General features: G+C 42.7%; 1 protein-coding gene across 1 annotated transcript; it reads left to right on the plus strand.

Annotated features, from left to right (window-relative positions):
• Positions 1-5059: 5059 nt before the first annotated feature.
• LOC309384650 (butyrophilin subfamily 1 member A1-like) lies at positions 5060-19178 on the plus strand. The gene is made up of 4 exons (XM_081938371.1): positions 5060-5541; positions 11411-11506; positions 13285-13383; positions 18040-19178. Exons 1-4 carry the CDS (start codon positions 5472-5474, stop codon positions 18558-18560), a joined length of 786 nt encoding a protein of 261 aa, XP_081794497.1. The 5' UTR covers positions 5060-5471; the 3' UTR covers positions 18561-19178.
• The last annotated feature ends 400 nt before the right edge of the window (positions 19179-19578 follow it).

A 19578-nucleotide genomic window follows, 5' to 3' on the forward strand; every position in this document is an offset into this window, starting at 1 on the left:
ATGTAGGATCCTAGGATAACATTGCAAGGTCCAATCTGGGATCCTTTGACCTTTTTTAAATCCTTCTGGTTTCCCCTAGTCTCACCTACCAGCGTTTTAAATTCTAAATCAAAGATCCCTTATGTTGCAGTAATAAACTGCATTTCAAATAATACTTCTAAACTCAAAAATTAGAAGGAATAAATCATGTTTCAATCTGTCTCCTATATTTGAGCATGTGTGTGCTAGACAGGACTAGGACACAAATAATTATCTTGACTTTGAGATAATTGACCCCAAAATCATGTTCCTTGCAGCCATTGGATCTCATTATGCTTCTAGCCACTCCCAGTTTTAAACATTCTGAATCCATCATCCAATGTTAAACAGCAATCTTGGGGGAGAAAAAGATGGCTGCCCAGATACACTCTGGGACGTGCTTTGGCTGGTTCAGATATTGAAACCTAGGCATTCAGAGTGCAGTATTTTCCGTACTGAATTTGAAAAAGTAAATCTCTTTCAGAATCTTTCTACGGGGTTCATCTCAATTAACAGTGGATGCCTATCAGTCTTGTTAGTTTTAAACCAGAATCATTTATTTATTTTATTTATTTATTATTCATGCTTCTAGACCGCCCCCTCTCCCAAAAGGGACTCGGGGCGGTGTACAGTCCATGCAAAATATATCAAAATACAATAAAAATTGAATATGTACAGTTGGAATGGAGGAGGTTAAAAAATGGAATTAAAAGAACTGTACAAAGCAATATATATAAATATAGGATTTTGATTCTGATTCATTCATTTGAACTGATTCATTCAGTTCTTAAGGTGAATGAATAAATAGCACCTTCTTACACAACAGAACTAGCAGTTCCTGGGAACGATATGGAAGCTTCATCATCTTTAATCAGTGTTGGGATTAAAAAATTTTTTTACTATCGGTTCTGTGGGCATGCCTTGGTGGGCATGGCAGGGGAAGGATACTGTAAAATCTACATTCCTTCCCCACTCCAGGGGAAGGTTACTGCAAAATCTCAATTTCCTCCTGATCAGCTGGGACTCAGGAGGTAGAGAATAGATGGGGGCGGGGCCAGTCAGAGGTGGCATTTATTGGTTCTCCAAACTACTCATAATTTCCAATACCGGTTCTCCAGAACTGGTCAGAACCTGCTGAATACCACCTTTGTTTACATCTCTGCTTGTGAGAAGAATGTGTGGAAACTAAGTGTTGAACTATATATGAGTATCTTTAATGGCAGAAGTCTAAGATAGTTGGATTGGATCAAGAGCGTGACTAAAATTTTAAGATGGGGTGGGAGCTAGTTATATGCCAGGAACCAAAATAAAACAACTCAATTTGTGATGTTTTTCACAATTACATTATAGCTGAATGTTCAGCAGTGGTATGCAGTCTAAAGATGGCCTTGGAAGGACATGTAGGTGTAATGATATGTTGGAACAACCTTGGGAGAGGAAGACAATACAATACAATACAATACAATACAATACAATACAATACAATACAATAGCAGAGTTGGAAGGGACCTTGGAGGTCTTCTAGTCCAACCCCCTGCCTAGGCAGGAAACCCTATGCTGTTTCAGACAAATGGCTACCCAACATCTTCTTAAAGACTTCCAGTGTTGGGACAAGAGATGCTGCCCAAGGAACAGTCAGATAAGAGATGGCACAGCCCACGGCTTCATAAAGAACGGAGAAAGAAAGTTAGGGAGGACCTGCCCTAGTTGATCAGGCTGTTAAAAGCAACTGTGGGAGGATTATACTTTCAGACTTGCAATGCTCTTTTTGTGAGGCCTTATAATACAGTAAAATTAGATTATCTGGTCATGTTTCCTGTATGGGAGGACTGACAACAATTTTGCAAGTTTGATAAGACAAATCTCCCGACATCTCTTTTACAGCCTGAGAAGCCAGGGAGATTCCTCTCTTTCTCGACCCATTATGCAGCTGTGGTTTAAGCCCTCTCTTATCTCATTGTTCCCTAGGAGAGATACTGCCCACATGGCAATACAGTAGGGGATGCATAAACCCGGGGAAAAATCCTTGGTTTTGGAGGAATACAAAAATAATGGATGGAACCAGAATGAACACTACATTTAATTCCCAATGACATGTTGACATTAATATACTTTATGTCTCATGAGTGAGGGAGCCTAATTATCTACAGCAGGGATGTCAAACTCAAGGCTTGCAGGCCAGATCCGGCCTGTGGGGTGCTTAGATTTGGCCCACAGGTCTGCCCTGGAAACAGCGAAGGACCGGCCTATGGTGCCTCTGCCACCAAAGACAGAGCTTGGGAGGGCCTCACGCAGCCCTCCTGAGCACCATTTTTGGCTGTGACTGCCTCCTGCAACCTTATGCCAGAGAAAATGAAGCTGGGAGGACCGCACACAGCCCTCCCAAGCTCCATTTTGCTGGCAGAGTGCTTAGGTCACCCCAGCCACCCCCAACATGAGTGACATTGAGCTGGCCGTGTCCACCCTGGCCATACTCACCTGGCCCCTGAGGTCAACCACTGCCCTGATGTGGCTTTCAATGAAATCGAGTTTGACACCCCCGGTTTACAGCCATTGTCATTTGAGGGAATTTCACAAAGGCCTCCAAAATTACAATATAGGCAATCTTTGACTCACGTCCACAATTAAGCCCAAAGTTTCTGTTGCTAACCAGGACAGTTGTTAAGTGAATTTTGCCCCATTTTATGACCTTTCTTGCCACAACTGTGAAGTCAATCGCTGCAGTTAATTCAGCTAGTAACACGGTTGTAAAGTGAATCTGGCTTCCACAATGACTTTCTTTGCCAGAAGGTCACAAAAAGTGATCACATGACCCCGGGGATACCCCAAATCATCATAAGTATGAATCAGTTGCCCAAGGGTCTAAATTTTGATCGTGTGACCACAGGGATGCTGTAATGGTCGTAAGCAGTGGTGAACTAGTAGTTCCAATGATCAGTTGGCCCCGCCCACCTGCCCCCGCCCTAGCCTGCCCTATATTTCCTGGCTCAGCTGATTCATGCAGCACAGCTGATGTCCGCGCCTCCTCTGCTTTACTTACCAGGACTGCCTTAATAGGTAAGCAGCTGAGCTTCAAACTGCTGTATTTTGAATGCTGTGTGCAAGCACATTAGGCGCACGCACAGACATGATCACCGAACTGGTTGTTAAACTGGTTGCAGCCCACCACTGGTCGTAAGTGTGAAAAACAATCATAAATCATATGCATTTCCCCACAGTTGGAACTTCGAATGGTCAGTAAATGAACTGTTGTAAGTTGAGGACTATCTGTATGCAGAAGAACTCATGTTGCCACAGAACCCTCACTGACAATGGAGTCCTGACCGTAAGGAGGAATGAGTCTTCCATCACTACTGTATTATAAGAGGTTAATTAGGAGATGGAACAGCTACCCTGTTTTTTCCCAATCCAGCCCTCTGGAGATGTCATGAAGCCATGGAGTTGAACTTTCTTAAAACATGGTGAAAAAAAGGAATAGCCATAGCAATAGCACTTAGACTTATATACGGCTTCACAGTGCTTCACAGCCCTCTCTAAATGGTTTTTACAGCGTCAGCATATGGCCCCTAAACAATCTGGGTCCTCATTTTACCCACCTTGGAAGGCTAGAAGGCTGAGTCAACCTGAATTTCAGTAAGGCATTTGATAAGGTAGACCATAACCTACTACTAGATAAGGTAGAAGAATGTGGGTTAGACAGCTTCACCACCAGATGGATTCGTAACTGGCTGACCAACCGCACTCAATGTGTAGTCCTCAATGGAACTGAATCTACATGGAGGGAAGTGTGCAGTGGAATACCCCAAGGCTCTGTTTTGGGCCCAGTACTCTTCAACATCTTCATCAATAAGTTGGATGAGGGAATTAATGGGGAACTCATCAAATTTGCAGATGACACCAAGCTGGCAGGAATAGCTAACACTCCAGAAGGTAGGCTTAAGATACAGAAGGATCTTGACAAACTTGAACATTGGGCCCTATCTAATAAAATGAAATTCAATGGTGAAAAGAGTAAGGTTCTACATTTAGGCAACAAAAACAGAATGCACAGGTACAGTATAGATGGTACCTTGCTCAACAGTAGTAACTGTGAAAGGGATCTTGGAGTCCTAGTGGACAACCATTTAAATATGAGCCAGCAGTGTGCAGTAGCTGCCAAAAAAGCCAACACAGTTCTAGGCTGCATCAACAGAGTGATAGAATCAAGATCACGTGAAGTGTTAATACCACTTTATAATGCCTTGGTAAGGCCACACTTGGAATACTGCATTCAGTTCTGGTCGCCACGATGTAAAAAAGATGTGGAGACTCTAGAAAGAGTGCAGAGAAGAGCAACAAAGAGGATTAGGGGACTGGAGACTAAAACATATGAAGAACGGTTGCAGGAACTGGGTATGTCTAGTTTAATAGAAAGAAGGACTAGGGGTGACATGATAGCAGTGTTCCAATATCTCAGGGGTTGCCACAAAGAAGAGGGAGTCAAACTATTTTCCAAGGCCCCGTAGGGTAGAACAAGAAGCAATGGGTGGAAACTAATCAAGGAGAGAAGCAACTTAGAACTGAGGAGAAATTTCCTGACAGTTAGAACAATTACTCAGTGGAACAGCTTGCCTTCAGAAATTGTGAATGCCCCAACACTGGAAGTCTTTAAGAAGATGTTGGATAGCCATTTGTCTGAAATGGTATAGTGTTTCCTGCCTAGGCAGGGGGTTGGACTAGAAGACCTCCACAGTCCCTTCCAACTCTACTATTGTATTGTATTGAACCTGGTGAGCCTCGAACTGCCAAATTGCAGGCAGCCAGCAGTCAGCAGAAGTAGCCTGCACTCTACTGCACTCTAACCACTGTGCCACCATGGCTCATCAATCAAATGGAAATGGAGTGATCGTCCTTAGAAATTGAGGTTCTGAGTCTCAACACACCTAGAAATATCTGCCCACAACTCGCTAGTTGTCCCCTATCATCTTCATCATCGTCTTTGTCCACAAAGCATCAGATATGTACCAGGGATGGGTTCCGGCAGGCACTACTGCCGGTTTGCTCATGTGCATGCTTGATGCGCACTGCGCACGCATGCACAGTGCAATTAAAATTGTTCTGTGTACGCACAGAACTGAAAAACAAGATGGCGCCGGCGGCGGGGAACCAGTTCAGGGGCGTGGCAGGCCTGAGTCGCTGCCGGTTCCAGCAACCCAGGCCGCCAAACAACTACCGAATAGGTAGTGGCTGAATAGGTAGGAACCCACCACTGTTGTGTACTGATGATTACCATTAAGGAATAACCCTCCCACTCCCCCCACACTCTTTGAATGAAACATCATTTGTAGGGCTGGGTTTCTGAAGGCAATTATGTAATTGCTTCAGACCGGCTGTTTCAGAAGCTCAAGGAATTAGTGGTTTCTCCTTTGAAGACTGTGAAACTTGCAACTGCCGTTAACAACAAGCTCTGGAAGATGGATGTAGATGGACAAGTATATATGGACGCCCAAAAAAGAGACTTGCCAGCTTCTAAACAGAGCAAAGGTAACAACTTAAAGCTCCTTTTATTGCCCTTTGAATGTGGGCAGTAAATTTTTTAAAAGCAATTTAAGAAGATGGTGAAAGTAAATCCAGTCCCTAGGACTTTTATCTTTTTTTTAAAATATCATTTCTATTCAGCATTTTTAAACATTAAAATCACAATTGTGTAATCACAATGACTTTTTACAGCTTTCCGCTATTGGTATTCTTTTCTTGTAGTACTCTGTTTCCTCTCTGTCTCTTAGTTCCATAGTTAATTTATTCATTTCCACGCATTCTGGAACCTTTTTTATGATCTCTGCGTTTGAGGGAATGGTTTTTTGTTTCCAATTTTGGGCAAAGGAGATTCTGGCTGCAGTAATTATATGAAGCATAATGTATTGAATTTCTTTGCTTATATTTCCTTTTATTATCTTTTTTATTGTAGAAAAAAAAGAGAAAGCAAGATTGTCTTTCTTAATATCTATAGGTGCATGCAGAAATTTTCTTTTTTTTCTTCTGTTTTCTTCCTGGAGAATACATCTGAAATCTACAGACTAAATTTGCCATTTTGATAGGTGGGCATGGTGAACAATTGAGTTTTCAAACGTTGAAGCAAATTTGTTCATTTGCTGCAATGGGACAAGACCTTAGAGGGATTAAAAAATACCAGTAGATTTAGAATTTGTGATAATAGTTAGGTTTTATGCTACCCCACAATGGAGGAATGGTTGCTGAAGATGATGGAAAAAATAATTTCTAATCATGTTAATGTTCTCATGATGATGGTTAAATTAGCTTCTTTGATCAGAGGAAAATTATTATTGTTGTTGTTATTGTTATTATTGGGCATGCATAAATGCACCAGTGTGCCTAATGTCCCTGTCCTACTGTCCCCATCTATTTGTATTCATTTCTTTCATTTATATCCATGTTTACATTTATACCTGCTATCTTGTACATGTTTGACAAACTAATAAATACAAATACTAATATTATCTACATCTGTAAGCTGATTGGAGACCCCTTTTAGACTTTCTGAATGAATTGGAAAAATGTGTTCTTATGATTTATGGTTTTGATTATGAGGAAAAAAAACTGGATAGTAGAAAACATGAGAGACTTTTTTTTTGCAATTATAGGTAAACATAATTTTACAATTGTACTTCTATTTACTGAAAAGGAAATCAGAGGTTTCTTCTATTTCTTTGTCATTCATTCTTTCTGCACTTTTTCTTTCTCTCCTTGCTTCTTCTATTCTTTACCTGTGTTATTTTAAGTTTTTGTAAACTTTAAATAAAATTGTCATAAAAACTGAAGTTTTTTATTGATTGAACTTCCTGTATTTCAACTTCCTATGGTCTAACAACTTTTTGGTGTCTGTATAACGGCTTTTCATATAACTTCTTCTTCTTCTTCTTCTTCTTCTTCTTCTTCTTCTTCTTCTTCTTCTTCTTCTTCTTCTTCTTCTTCTTCTTCTTCTTCTTCTTTTTTACAAAATGCACATACTCCTTCCTCGTCAGATTTTTATGAGCTACATTTGAGCTACATTTCATATTGTTTCCCTCTTCTCCACCATCTTATGATCAGGTCATATTAGGCAGATGAAACATTGTAAAAGCAAAGAAGATGGAATACATGCTGATGCCCATATGATCTGAAGCTTCTAAAGATAAGCATGTGTTCTTAAGTTTACTTTATTGTCATTGCACCTCGTACAATGAAATTAAATGCCGTCTTCAGGTTACATCATACATAATAAAACTATAAATAAAATAAAATAAAAACACACATCCTTCACATTCTATACAATTTTGTCAGGCTTGTGACAAGGAAAGGAGAAACAAAGCCAGGGGAATCCACTAACCATCTTCCTTAACTATGTGGTCTTTCCTTAACAGCAGTGTGCAGCAGCTGCCAAAAAAGCCAACACAGTTCTAGGCTGCATAAACAGAGGGATAGAATCAAGATCACCTGAAGTGTTAATACCACTTTATAATGCCTTGTTAAGGCCACACTTGGAATACTGCATCCAGTTTTGGTCGTCACGATGTAAAAAAAAAGATGTGGAGACTCTGGAAAGAGTGCAGAGAAGAGCAACAAAGATGATTAGGGGACTGAAGGCTAAAACACATAAAGAACAGTTGCTGGAACTGGGTATGTCTAGTCTGATGAAAAGAAGGAGTAGGGGAGACATGATAGCAGTGTTCCAATATCTCAGGGGTTGCCACAAAGAAGAGGGAGTCAAGCTATTCTCCAAATCACCTGAGGGCAGGACAAGAAGCAATGGGTGGAAACTAATCAAGGAGAGAAGCAACTTAGAACTAAGGAGAAATTTCCTGACAGTTAGAACAATGAATCAGTGAAACAACTTGCCTCCAGAAGTTGTGAATGCTCCAACACTGGAAGTTTTTAAGAAGAGATTGGACAACCATTTGTCTGAAGTGGTGTAAGGTTGCCTGCCTAGGCAGGGGGTTGGACTAGAAGACCTCCAAGGTCCCTTCCAACTCTTCTATTCTGTCCTGTCCTGTCCTGTCCCGTCCCGTCCCATCCCATCCCATCCCATCCCATCCCATCCCATCCCATCCTATCCTATCCTATCCTATCCTATCCTATCCTATTAGGACAGCACCATCCACAGGTCTCCTTCCTGGAAGAGAATAAGATCTTTAGAGTTTATGCTAGAAGACTTTCTAGGCTGCTCAAGAACAAGTGCAGGGCTCTGCCTCTAGAAAAGATCTCTCACCGAAAAGATTCAAAGCATAGCACTTCATCCCCATAATGTTCTTTGCTAAGTTACACCCAGTGACGTGCGGTGAGGTTTATGGCTGGTGAGGCACTGACACAGTGGTGGGTTTCAAATATTTTTAGACTTGTGGACTTCAACTTCCAGAATTTCACAGTCAGGCATGCTCAGTTTTGATTTAAAATGACAGCATTTGTTTTTCTCCTTTGCGAAATAAGTTTCCTTTTTTCATTTTCTTTTTCTTCTCCCTTCCCCTCCTTCCTCCCTCTCTCCCTTCCTCCCCCTCTCTCAAACGCACACACACACACACACACACACAACAAGTTGGATTGGACTATCTCTCCTACCCTCTTCCCTCTCTCACTCACTCTCAAACAAACACACACAAACACAAAAGTTGGATTGGATATCTTTTCCAGTGGCTTGAAAGCAGCTCCTCTGCCACACACCCCCCAATTCCCCTTCTGCCTTCTCCAAACACCTCCACCATTGCAAGTGCAGCCTATTGTCTGGGTGGGAAATGCCTGGAGTGCAATAAAGCCCACCCACTCACCTCCTGCTGGCAGGCTGGGGTGAGAGGAGAGGCAGAGAAGCCGGAGGGGAGCCGATCCGAGCCTTCCAAAAGAAAGAGGCTGGGGGAAAGTGTGTGTGCTACAGCATGGCTCTTTGCCTGGCTTCCATGGATGACTCTGCTTAACTGTTAAAAAAAAAAGCCTCTAAAAAGCGCCCTCTACTATGAGGCAGGAGAACTGCATGCCTCACCTACGTCAGGAATTTTTAGGCTTTTAACCTTGCTTAACTCTGCTCAAGTGATCATAAAACGCCTGAAGTCAGACTAGATGAGGCATGCAGTTCTCCTGCCTCATAGTAGAGGGCACTTTTTTAGAGGCTTTTTTTAAACAGTTAAGCAGAGTCATCCATGGTGAGGCAGCAACTAGCTCAGCTTTTTCCTTTTACATTTGTTTTTCTTTTCATGATGAGAGCGGTGAGATTGTGCCTCACTTGTCTCACCTGACAGCATGTCACTGGTTGCACCTACTTACAATTCCTTCTCTCTACAAAAACATATAGTCAAGACCTGGCTCAACCATAATTTCATATCGCTCCTGACGGGTTTTTAATTTTGTAATTTTATTTAAGGGATTTTAAATTGTGTTTTTAATTGTTTCCACTCATCTGTCTACCTCCTCCACGCACATGTATATGTCTTTGTTCCTGTGTATGTTTGTCCATATCTGTATTTTATTTGTTTTTATTGTACGCCGCCCCGAGTCCTTCGGGAGAGGGTTGCGGCTAACAAATAAAATAATAATAATAATAATAATAATAATAATAATAATAATAATAATAATAATAATAATAATAATAATAATAATAATAATAATAATAATTATTATTATTATTATTATTATTATTATTATTATTATTATTATTATTATTATTAAGACAGCTACACATAAGGAAGCAACCCGCCCCCCCTTCATGGCTCCCACTTGTGGCCAAAGTAGGATTAGCTGTTTTCTGACCTAGGCTTCCCCGAAAAGCACAAAGCAGATTCCTGGTCATGACAAAACCCCTTTTATTAAGTGAAAGTGAATTTCTCTCATTCACGTTCCGCAAAGGCCTGGCAAACAGTCTTTCAAAGGTGAATTTATGACCACAGATCTTATCTATTTTGGAAAGCTGCCATGTAAATATTTCCCAAACACAGTGCTATGCAAGGAAAGACTTGGCACAGAATCTCTGAGATTCACGGACAGATCTTCACACTCCTGAAATGAATCTAACTACCAAATGAATGTATTGATTCCTGCAAAAGCCCACTCCTCTTTCGTTCCTCTTTTATTTCCTATAGGGGGGGCATTCACCGTCCACCTGTGGCTTTATTCCCAAGTCGACCCTGATTTCTTAGCTGTTCTTTTCTTCTGGCAGCTCTGTGCATGCGCACACTGGGAACAGGCTCCAGCTGTTCCTCTGCCTCACTGCTGTCTAGCTCTGAATCAGCTGAGAACTGCCAGACGGCCTTGGCCTCATCTCTGCCTCTGACACAGAGCTCTTATCCGAGCCTTCCCCAGCCTCCAGGACTGGCCCATGTTCCTCCCCAACCTCCTCACTCTCCGACTCTGCTTCCAGGCCACAACAAGCTACTCTGGAAGAAGTTGAAATTATCCATAGGAAAGACCACATGATCGTTTTTGGCCTTTGCAAAAGCTGCTGCCTACTTATCATTTGCTCATTATCCTGAGTCTTCGTTTAAGGCCTTCCCAGAAAACTTTTGGAAAGAGGCAACCTATTTAGCTTCTAGGTGCAAAACTGGACTGCCACATCTCTTGGTTTTATGTTTCATTTTAGCATTTACTTTGAAATTGTTCTTAGGACTTTTATTTCTGGTTCTTATGGTTACAATAGGCCCTGCTGAGGAATTAGTTAAACCAAAAGGAAATATAGGAGAAATGCAAAGCAATCTCTCTTTCAGCATCTTCTGAAAGGAAATGGAAAACCTTTTAAGAAGAGAGTGGACAGCCACTTGCCTCAAATTGTATAGAGTCTCCTCCTGGACCAGTGGGCTGGATTAGAAGACCTCCAAGATCCCTTCTAGCTCCATTATGATTGAAAGGGTAGAAGAATGATGGACCCAAGTGGTGAAATTCAATTTTTTTTACTACTGGTTCTGTGGGCGTGGCTTGGTGGGTGGGGCAGGGGCAGGATACTGCAAAATCTCCATTCCCATCCCACTCTGGGGCCAGCCACAGGTAGTATTTGCCGGTTCTCCAAACTACTCAAAACCTCCACTACCAGTTCTCCAGAACCTGCTGGATTTCACCCCTGATGGACCCCCTTCTGTAACTCTGTCTTCATCTCACACAATATAACAAGAGGAACAGAATTTGTAGTGCAACAAACAATGCCACTTTCATAATTTCAAAAACAAGATCCTGTGGACACCTGTAGCATCTGCTTTACTTCCCCATCTAATGTCCCTGTGAGGAAGGTTTGGGCTGAAAGAGTGAGCCTGACCCTCAAATGGTGAGTTTCCATGGCTGAGTGTAAACCTGGGCCTAATCCCAATATTTTAACACCCCCACAACACAGTTATGGAAACTGGTGGAGGGATGGAAGGTTAAACTCTATGATTAATATCCACAGGTTGCTCCTTTAATTTCTGCTGCAAGATTACGCTTGGCATTTCGATGGTGGGAAATTTAGCTCTGGCTGTGGTTTTGATTCTTTTCGTGCGTGGAGGTAAGACAAGTTCTGCAGTCTCCTAGCTTGTCATGCTTTTTTTATGCTGCACCGCATTGTTATAGAGATACACAGAACCATATTCACACCCAAAATACTTTATTTATTTCTTTAATTATTAAATTCAGAAACCACCCATCTCCCTCAGAGGGACTCTGGGCAGCACACAAATAAAATATTAAAACATAAAAACAGTATGTAAAATGTTTAAAAGAGGCAAGCATAAGTAAAATTCAACGTTAAAAGTTAATCAAAGGGAGAGGGAAGAGTTTTCAGGGTACTAACCAGCCCAGAGGTGGGTTGCTGCTGGCATCACTGCTACTTCGGTGCTTCGCTCGAGCGCAAACCAAGCGCATTTGCGCATTTGCAAATAAAATGGTCTGCACATACACAAAAACTTAGAAAATGAAAAAAAACAAATAAATTTCTGCACTGAAAAAAACAAGATGGCGGCCCCATAAGAGAACTGGTTCAGGGGCGTGGCAGGCCTGGGTCGCTGCCAGTTCCAGTGACCCAGGCCGCCAAACCTCTACTGGTTTGATTGAACCAGTTCAAACTGGTAGGAACCCACCTCTGAATCAGCACCATGGCTGTGTGCTCCATTGTGTACTCCAAGCAAGGCCACAGAGCCATGTTTTACATCTTTCCGAAAGGCCAGGACAGCAGAGGACAGCCTCACCTCCATGGGTGGGTCGAATAGCAATAGCACTTAGACTTATATACTACTTCACAGTGCTTTACAGCCCTCTCTAAGCAGTTTACATAGTCAGCCTATGGCCCCCAACAATCTGGCTCCTCATTTTAGCCACCTCAGAAGGATGGAAGGCTGAGTCAACCTTGAGCCTAGTGAGATTCGAACTGCCAAATTGCAGGCAGCCGTCAGGCAGCAGAAGCAGCCTGCACTCTAACTACTGTGCCACCATGGCTGTTCAGGATGTTCCGAAGGGTGGGGAGAACAGCAGAAAAGTCTCTCTTTCTGGATCTCACCAGTCAGAATTGTTCAATGGGACCCACAACATGTCTTCCCTGCTTTGATCGAGTGGGAATGGCTGATGTAATAGGACAAAGATGATACTGTAGGTAGCCTAGTCCCCTGCCATATAGGGCTTTAAAGCAGTGGTGAAATTTAAATATTTTTACTACCGTTTCTGTGGGCGTGGTTTGGTGGGCATGGCAGGGGAAGGATACTGCAAAATCTCCATTCCCACCCCACTCTGGGGCCAGCCAGAGGTGGTATTTACCGGTTCTCCAAACTACTCAAACTTTCCCCTACCAGTTCTCCAGAATCTGTCAGAACCTGCTGAATTTCACCCCTCTTTAAAGGTCATAACCAATACCTTGAATTGGACCAGGAAGAAAACTGGCATCCAATTCAGCTTGTGCAGGAAATGTGTTATAATCCCTGCTCTTTGGGTGCCCAAATTTGCCTGCCCGGCTGCATTCTGTACCAGCTGAAGTTTCTGGGTACTTTTCAAGGGTAGCCCCATGTAGAGCACATTGCAAAAGTCTGAACAGAAGATGAGCACGGCATGAGTGACCGGGAAATTAATAACTTGAATTTGCGAATTGGGCTCATTGGTGAGGAAATGCTTTAAAATAACTGAATCAGAGACAAAGCAACTTCTTGACATTTTACTCTTATTCATAGGGACTTTGTTTCTTAAAATAACTCCAAATACCAAAAGTCTAATGGGTTTTCTACTCCCCTGAACCACTTGTGAACCAATAAAAAACAGATGGTGGTGTTGGATGGCATTAAACTCAATTTTTTTTTTAAGATTTCCAGGTTCATGCTGTTTCAGAACCTGCACCTTACCATATCCGGAGTTGCATGCTAAACTGTATTCCTTGTCAATCTGCTATGAACAGCATAACAGGTAAAACTCCAACTGCTCAAGCATTGAACAACATAGTTATTCCTGTTTGTGGGTTCAAAGGCATCCAAGATGTGGTGTCAAAGCTCACACATTGGTGAAGTGTTTTCAGAAATAAGACGTTGCTCCAGTGACAGGATGAGCCAGTGTCCTTTGAAGCTGCACTGTGGTCATTGTGGCTTCCCAGCAAAAGGGGCATCGGAGTGCAAAATAAAGTGAGTGTCAGCGTTCCAAATATCATGCAGAATTAAATCAGAGTCCAAGGCAGAGCTATCCTTAAAGTTCCAATTTAATAAGACAGACATGTTGGCACATCTGTGGAATCCCAAATCAAAAAGCTTCCTGGGATTCCACCCAGTTGAAAGTTCATGATCTTATCCCCACTCCCATAAAGCCATCGCATGGTTCAATCTTCTTCGGCTACGCTGGCATCTCCACCCAGCTGGTTCCGGTCAGGTGCAGAGGTGCGGAGACAAAAAATGACCTTGGGCTTCTAGAAAGGAATGACAACAACACATTCCACAATTCTACTCCTTTCTATTCCCCCTCCCAATTACTACACTAATGAAACAGCATAATGAAATAAGAGAGAGTGTGGCAGGCCAAATATCCTAAAAAGGAATATAACTGCAGGCCTGACAGCGAGGTCATCTGATGTTGCTCAATGCTGAAGACCTTTTGGGGGAAAGATAATAACGACGCCAAAAGGGATACCAGTCCGTTTGGCAGTTATTATGCTTTCCTCTGGCTATATGCATTGCTGAAGAAGTTGACCATTCAGTTGCAACGGGACCTAAGGACAGTGGTGGATTTCAATTTTTTTTAGAACCTCTTCTGTAGGTGTGGCCTGCTTTGTGGGACTGGCTTACCGGCCATGTGACAGGGTGGGAGTGGTTTGCCAGCCATGTGACTGAGTGGATGTGACTTGGCAGTCATGTGAATGGGTGGGTGTGGCCAACTTGTAAAATGTGGTGAAACTCACTTAACAACGCTCTTGCTTAGCAACCAAAATGTTGGCTCAGAAACTCTGGCATTTGAAGCACACAAGTCTTAAAGCTGTCAAGTTATAAGACCCTTGCACCCCTAACCCTTTATTTAAAAAAACCCCAGAGGTGTTCAAACCTGACAGCTTTAAGACTTGTGGACTTCAACTCCCAGAATTCCTCCACCAGTCATGTTGGCTCAGGAACTCTGGCATTTGAAGCACACAAGTCTTAAAGCTGTCAAGTTACAAGACCCTTGCACCCCTAATCCTTTAGAAAAAACACCCCAGAGGTGTTCAAACCTGACAGCTTTAAGACTTGTGGACTTCAACTCCCAGAATTCCTCTTCCAGTCATGTTGGCTCAGGAACTCTGGCATTGAAGTGTGCAAGTCTTAAAGCTGTCAAGTTACAAGACCCTCACACCCCTAACCCTTTAGGAAAAAAAACCCCAGGGGTGTTCAAACTTGACAGCCTTAAGACTTTAAGGTTTAGATAGGACTCTTAGAGGCGGGTGGGGCGATTAGTGAGCCAGCCAATCAGTGAGTGGTGGGTGGGGCAAGGGTGGTGTGGACGGGCAGGGGGAAGGAGCTGGAACCGGTTCTAAACGGCATGGTAGATTTGTGGAACCTCTTCTATAGAAGAGGTTAGAACTGGCAGGAACCCACCCCTGCCTAAGGACAGCAATAACAGGAATTTAACAGGAGTGTGAGCTGTGTTCTCCTGCCTAGTCTTTCTTGTCCATTTACATTTTATTAAAAGTATTGTAAAATACAAAATACAAAAGTAAATAAGAGGATAATGTCTATGGAGATTCTCAAGTCATCCTGGTCATGGATGCCCCAAAGGTGCTTTTTCAGGAGGCAATTGGACTTTCTGGTTTTTCTTTGAAGACGTTTTGCTTCTCATCCAAGAAGCTTCTTCAGCTCTGAGGAAGCTTCTTGGATGAGAAGTGAAACGTCTTCAGAGAAAAACCAGAAAGTCCAGTTGCCTCTTGAAAAAGTTCGAAACCAATGCTTCAGGGCTGTTGCGTTTCAGCAGATTCTGGAATGGAAAGTAGAAAAATAAAGGACTGAAGGATTTAAACTTTAATACGGGTAGTCCTCAATTTACAGCCCAGACTGAGTCCCAAATTTCTGTTGGCAGTTATTAAGTTAGTCATGTCCCATTTTATGACTTTTTTTTTGCCATGGCCATTAAGCAAATCACTGCAGTTAAGTGAATCATGGGATTGTTAAGCTGGAATCTGGAATCTTCCCCCATTTATTTTGCTTCTCAGAAGCTCCCTAGGAAGATTGCAAATGACAATCCCAGGACCCTGAGATGCTGCAACCATCATAAAAACATGCCCAGTTGCCAAGTGCCCAAATTTTGATCACATGACTGTGCAAATGCTGCAACGGCCATAAGTGTGAGAACCAGTCATAAATCGCCTTTTTCAATGCCGTCACTAAACAAATGATTGTAAGTTGAGAACTACTTGTGGAGGCAACGAAGAGAACATATGAAAGGACAAGTCTATATGGCAAGGAGCTCAACACGCCAAAACTAGCAATCATTCATTTGAACAAGAGAGAAATAGAGGAAGGGAAAGTAGGAGCAAAACTAAAGTTTTAATCAAACCTCACTTTTACAGAGAAATGGAAGGAAAAGGATATCTGTTAAAGCCAAACATCTGTTAAATCAGAATTTATGGAAATTTTACACAAGAGCCATTTTGTGCACAATATAGGGAAACATTATGTAAATTATGCAAAACTGTATAGCTTAATTGTGCAAAGTGACTTTGTAATTTATTTTAAACTAGCCGATAACTCGGCGTTGCCTGGGTATTTATTTATAGGGGGAAAATGTCCGGACCAAACGTAATTCCTAATGTTGGATTTTCTCCCTTACCAGAGGGAGCTCCCTTGTGGAGTACTGTGAAGCCGTTACCATGGGAACTCCAATGCGCTATACAGTAGAAGCCATTTTATGGCAGTACAGTAGAATCCATTTAAAGGCAAAACAGGCTGTAACTTAACAGAACACCCCCCCCCAAGGGGTGTCAGGAGTGCCTTACCCACACAGTATTTGTCCGCAGAGAGTAAATCATCTATGTACTAAGTTTGGTTGAAATTGCTTGAGGTGTTCCAGAGTTATGCTGGAACATACACACCAGGGGAGGGTTCCTGCCAGTTCTAACCTCTTATATAGAAGAGGTTCCACAAATCTACAGTGCCATTTAGAACCGGTTCCAGTTCCCTTCCCCCTCCCATCCGCACATCATCAAGATGAAGAGCGAGAGGAGGAATTCTGGGAGTTGAAGTCCACAAGTCTTAAAGCTGTCAAGTTTGAACACCCCTGGGTTTTTTTTCCCCTAAAGGGTTAGAGGTGCAAGGGTCTTGTAACTTGACGCGTGCTTCAAATGCCAGAGTTCCTGAGCCAACATGACTGGAGGAGGAATTCTGGGAGTTGAAGGGGTTTTTTCCTAAAGGGTTAGGGGTGCAAGGGTCTTGTAACTTGACAGCTTTAAGACTTGTGTGCTTCAAATGCCAGAGTTTCTGAGCCAACATGACTGGAGGAGGAATTCTGGGAGTTGAAGTCCACAAGTCTTAAAGCTGTCAAGTTTGAACACTCCTGGGCTTTTTTCCCCTAAAGGATTAGGGGTGCAAGGGTCTTGTAACCTGACAGCTTTAAGACTTGAGTGCTTCAAATGCCAGAGTTTCTGAGCCAACATTTTGGTTGCTAAGCAAGAGCATTGTTAAGTGAGTTTCACCACATTTTACAAGTTGGCCACGCCCACCCAATCACATGACTGCCAAGCCACTCCCACCCGGTCACATGGCCGGAAAGCCACTCCCACCCAGTCACATGGCCAGCAAGCCACTCCCACTCGGTCACATGGCCGGCAAGCCACTCCCACAAAGCAGGCCACACCTACAGAAGAGGTTCTAAAAAAATTTGAAACCCACCACTGATACACACACACACAGCCATTTTTATATATATAGATTACTGATTTTGCAAAACCCAGGTAACATTTCTGTATTTAATTTAATGCTTCTAGACCGCCCCCTCTCCCGCAAGGGACTGTAAAATATGAAGTCTAGTTTTTTTCTATTGCATCCGGAGTCCACTGATAGGGTGTCTGTAAAACAGAAGGCTTACTGTATTTACCGTATTTTCAGAGTATAAGACACACCGGTATATAAGACACACCAAGATTTCAAAGAAGTAAGTCAGGAAGAAAGGGTTTTGTCCTCCCTGGCCCCCAGCTGCATTCTGCAGGCTTCAGCAAGGCTTGGGGAAGGCAAAAATGCCCCCCTTTTTCAGCCCTGCTGAAGCCTACAGAGTGCTTCTGGGGGGGTGGCGGAAGTCCAAAACGTCCCCCTTTTTCGCCCGTTTTTCATAAAAATGGTATGAGGGGGCGGGGCTTCGGGAAAAACCAAAAGTAGCTGTATTCGGTGTATAAGACGCACCAACATTTCCACACTCTTTTAAGGGGGGGAAAAGGTGCGTCTTTTACTCTGAAAAATACGGTAATTGAACAAAAGCTATCCTGAAAAGACATACAATTCCTTGATTCAATTGCTATTTTCCCCAACCAGCTTTATCTTAATCTTATAAGAAATAGTAGATGGCGCACAAAAGATGGTAATTCCTTCTCCCCAAAACTGTTTTCTTTCTTCCACACAGCAAACCTGACTCTGGATCCAAGCACAGCTCACCCCCAGCTCTACGTATCTCCAGATTTGAAAAGTGTGAGATGGAAGGAAATGAAACAGCAAGTGAAGGCCAGTCCTCTGAGATACGATCTTTTGGCCAGCGTCCTAAGCCAAGAGAGCTTTAATTCTGGGAAGTTTTGCTGGGAGGTGGAGGTGGTGGAGGAAGGGGAATGGTGGGGGGTGGGAATTGTTAGGGAATCTGCAAACAGAAATGGGCCGATTCTCCTCGATCCTCGAGGGGGTTACTGGGGAGTGCAGAGAATTAACGGGCAGCACCAAGCCATCACTCATCCCAGGACAAATTTGAAACTGAGTCGTTCGCCGAGAAGGATCCGAGTTTCTCTGGACTATTCACAAGGCCTCATCGCATTCTTTGATGGTGACACGAATACAGAACTCTTCACTTTTCCTAAAGCAAATTTTGCTGGAGAGAAGGTTCACGCTTGGTTCTTGATTTATAAGGGGAATGGACAGCTTCTCCTCCATCCATGAGATGGTGAAGAAAAGGGGTCATCATACTGAAGAAATTCAGACTATCTGCCTTCAGCTCTCCTTCATTGCTTGTGTTTTTCCATGCAAACCATTGTCATGGGTGACTTTGATTTCCTTTGACCTTCCTTTTCCCTTTTGATTTAGAAAATAGCTGCATTATCTTCTAAATAGAGTAGAGTAGAGTAGAATAGAATAGAATAGAATAGAATAGAATAGGAAGGGATCTCGGAGGTCTTCTAGTCCAGCCCCCTGCTCAAGCAGGAGAACCTATACCATCTCAGACAAGTGGCTGTCCAGTCTCTTCTTTAAAACCTACAGTGATGGAGTGCCCACAATTTCTGGGGGCAAGCTGCTCCATTGGTTAATTGTCCTCCCTGTTTGGAAGTTTCTCCTTAATTCCAGGTTGCTTCTCTCTTTGATTGTTTCCAACCATTATTTCTTCTTCTGCCTTCTGGTGCTTTGGAGAATAAGGGGAAAAAGGAAGCAAAAGGGGTCTCCAGTGAATGAGCAAATAGAGTACAATACAACGGCAGGAACAGAGGTTTAATCCTATGGGTCGAAGGGTCTGACAGCTCCCTATAAAAGGGCTGCTGTCAGACTCAACCTTCGCTGGATTGTTCTCACTTGTACTTAATAAAGAGCTGTTGTTACCGTTAAGCCTGTGTGTGCCTTTCCATTACCCAATCTAACAAGCCCGCTGGCCAATTATCTAACAATCAGAACATAAAAGGAAAAGGGGTAAAATCATGCCTCATTTTTAGCAAGTTGTGGAAAACCAACCATGTGTTTTGAGCAATAAATTATGATTATAAAACTCTGTCTTAGCATGACTCATCAAGTGGTTTACTGTGAATTGGAAGGAACCTCATCACCATCTGGATTTCACCCATTATGAACAATGTCAATTGATGAGATCTATAAGCCCCAAATAAACTACATTTCGGTGGGCAAAGAGTAGATGGAACTGAGATCTCCTCTAATAATTTGGAATCTGGAGACAAAAATCATTTTTTTCCTG

Source organism: Natrix helvetica (assembly GCF_964273705.1).
Source record: "Natrix helvetica genome assembly, chromosome: 1".
Lineage (NCBI taxonomy): Eukaryota > Metazoa > Chordata > Lepidosauria > Squamata > Natricidae > Natrix > Natrix helvetica.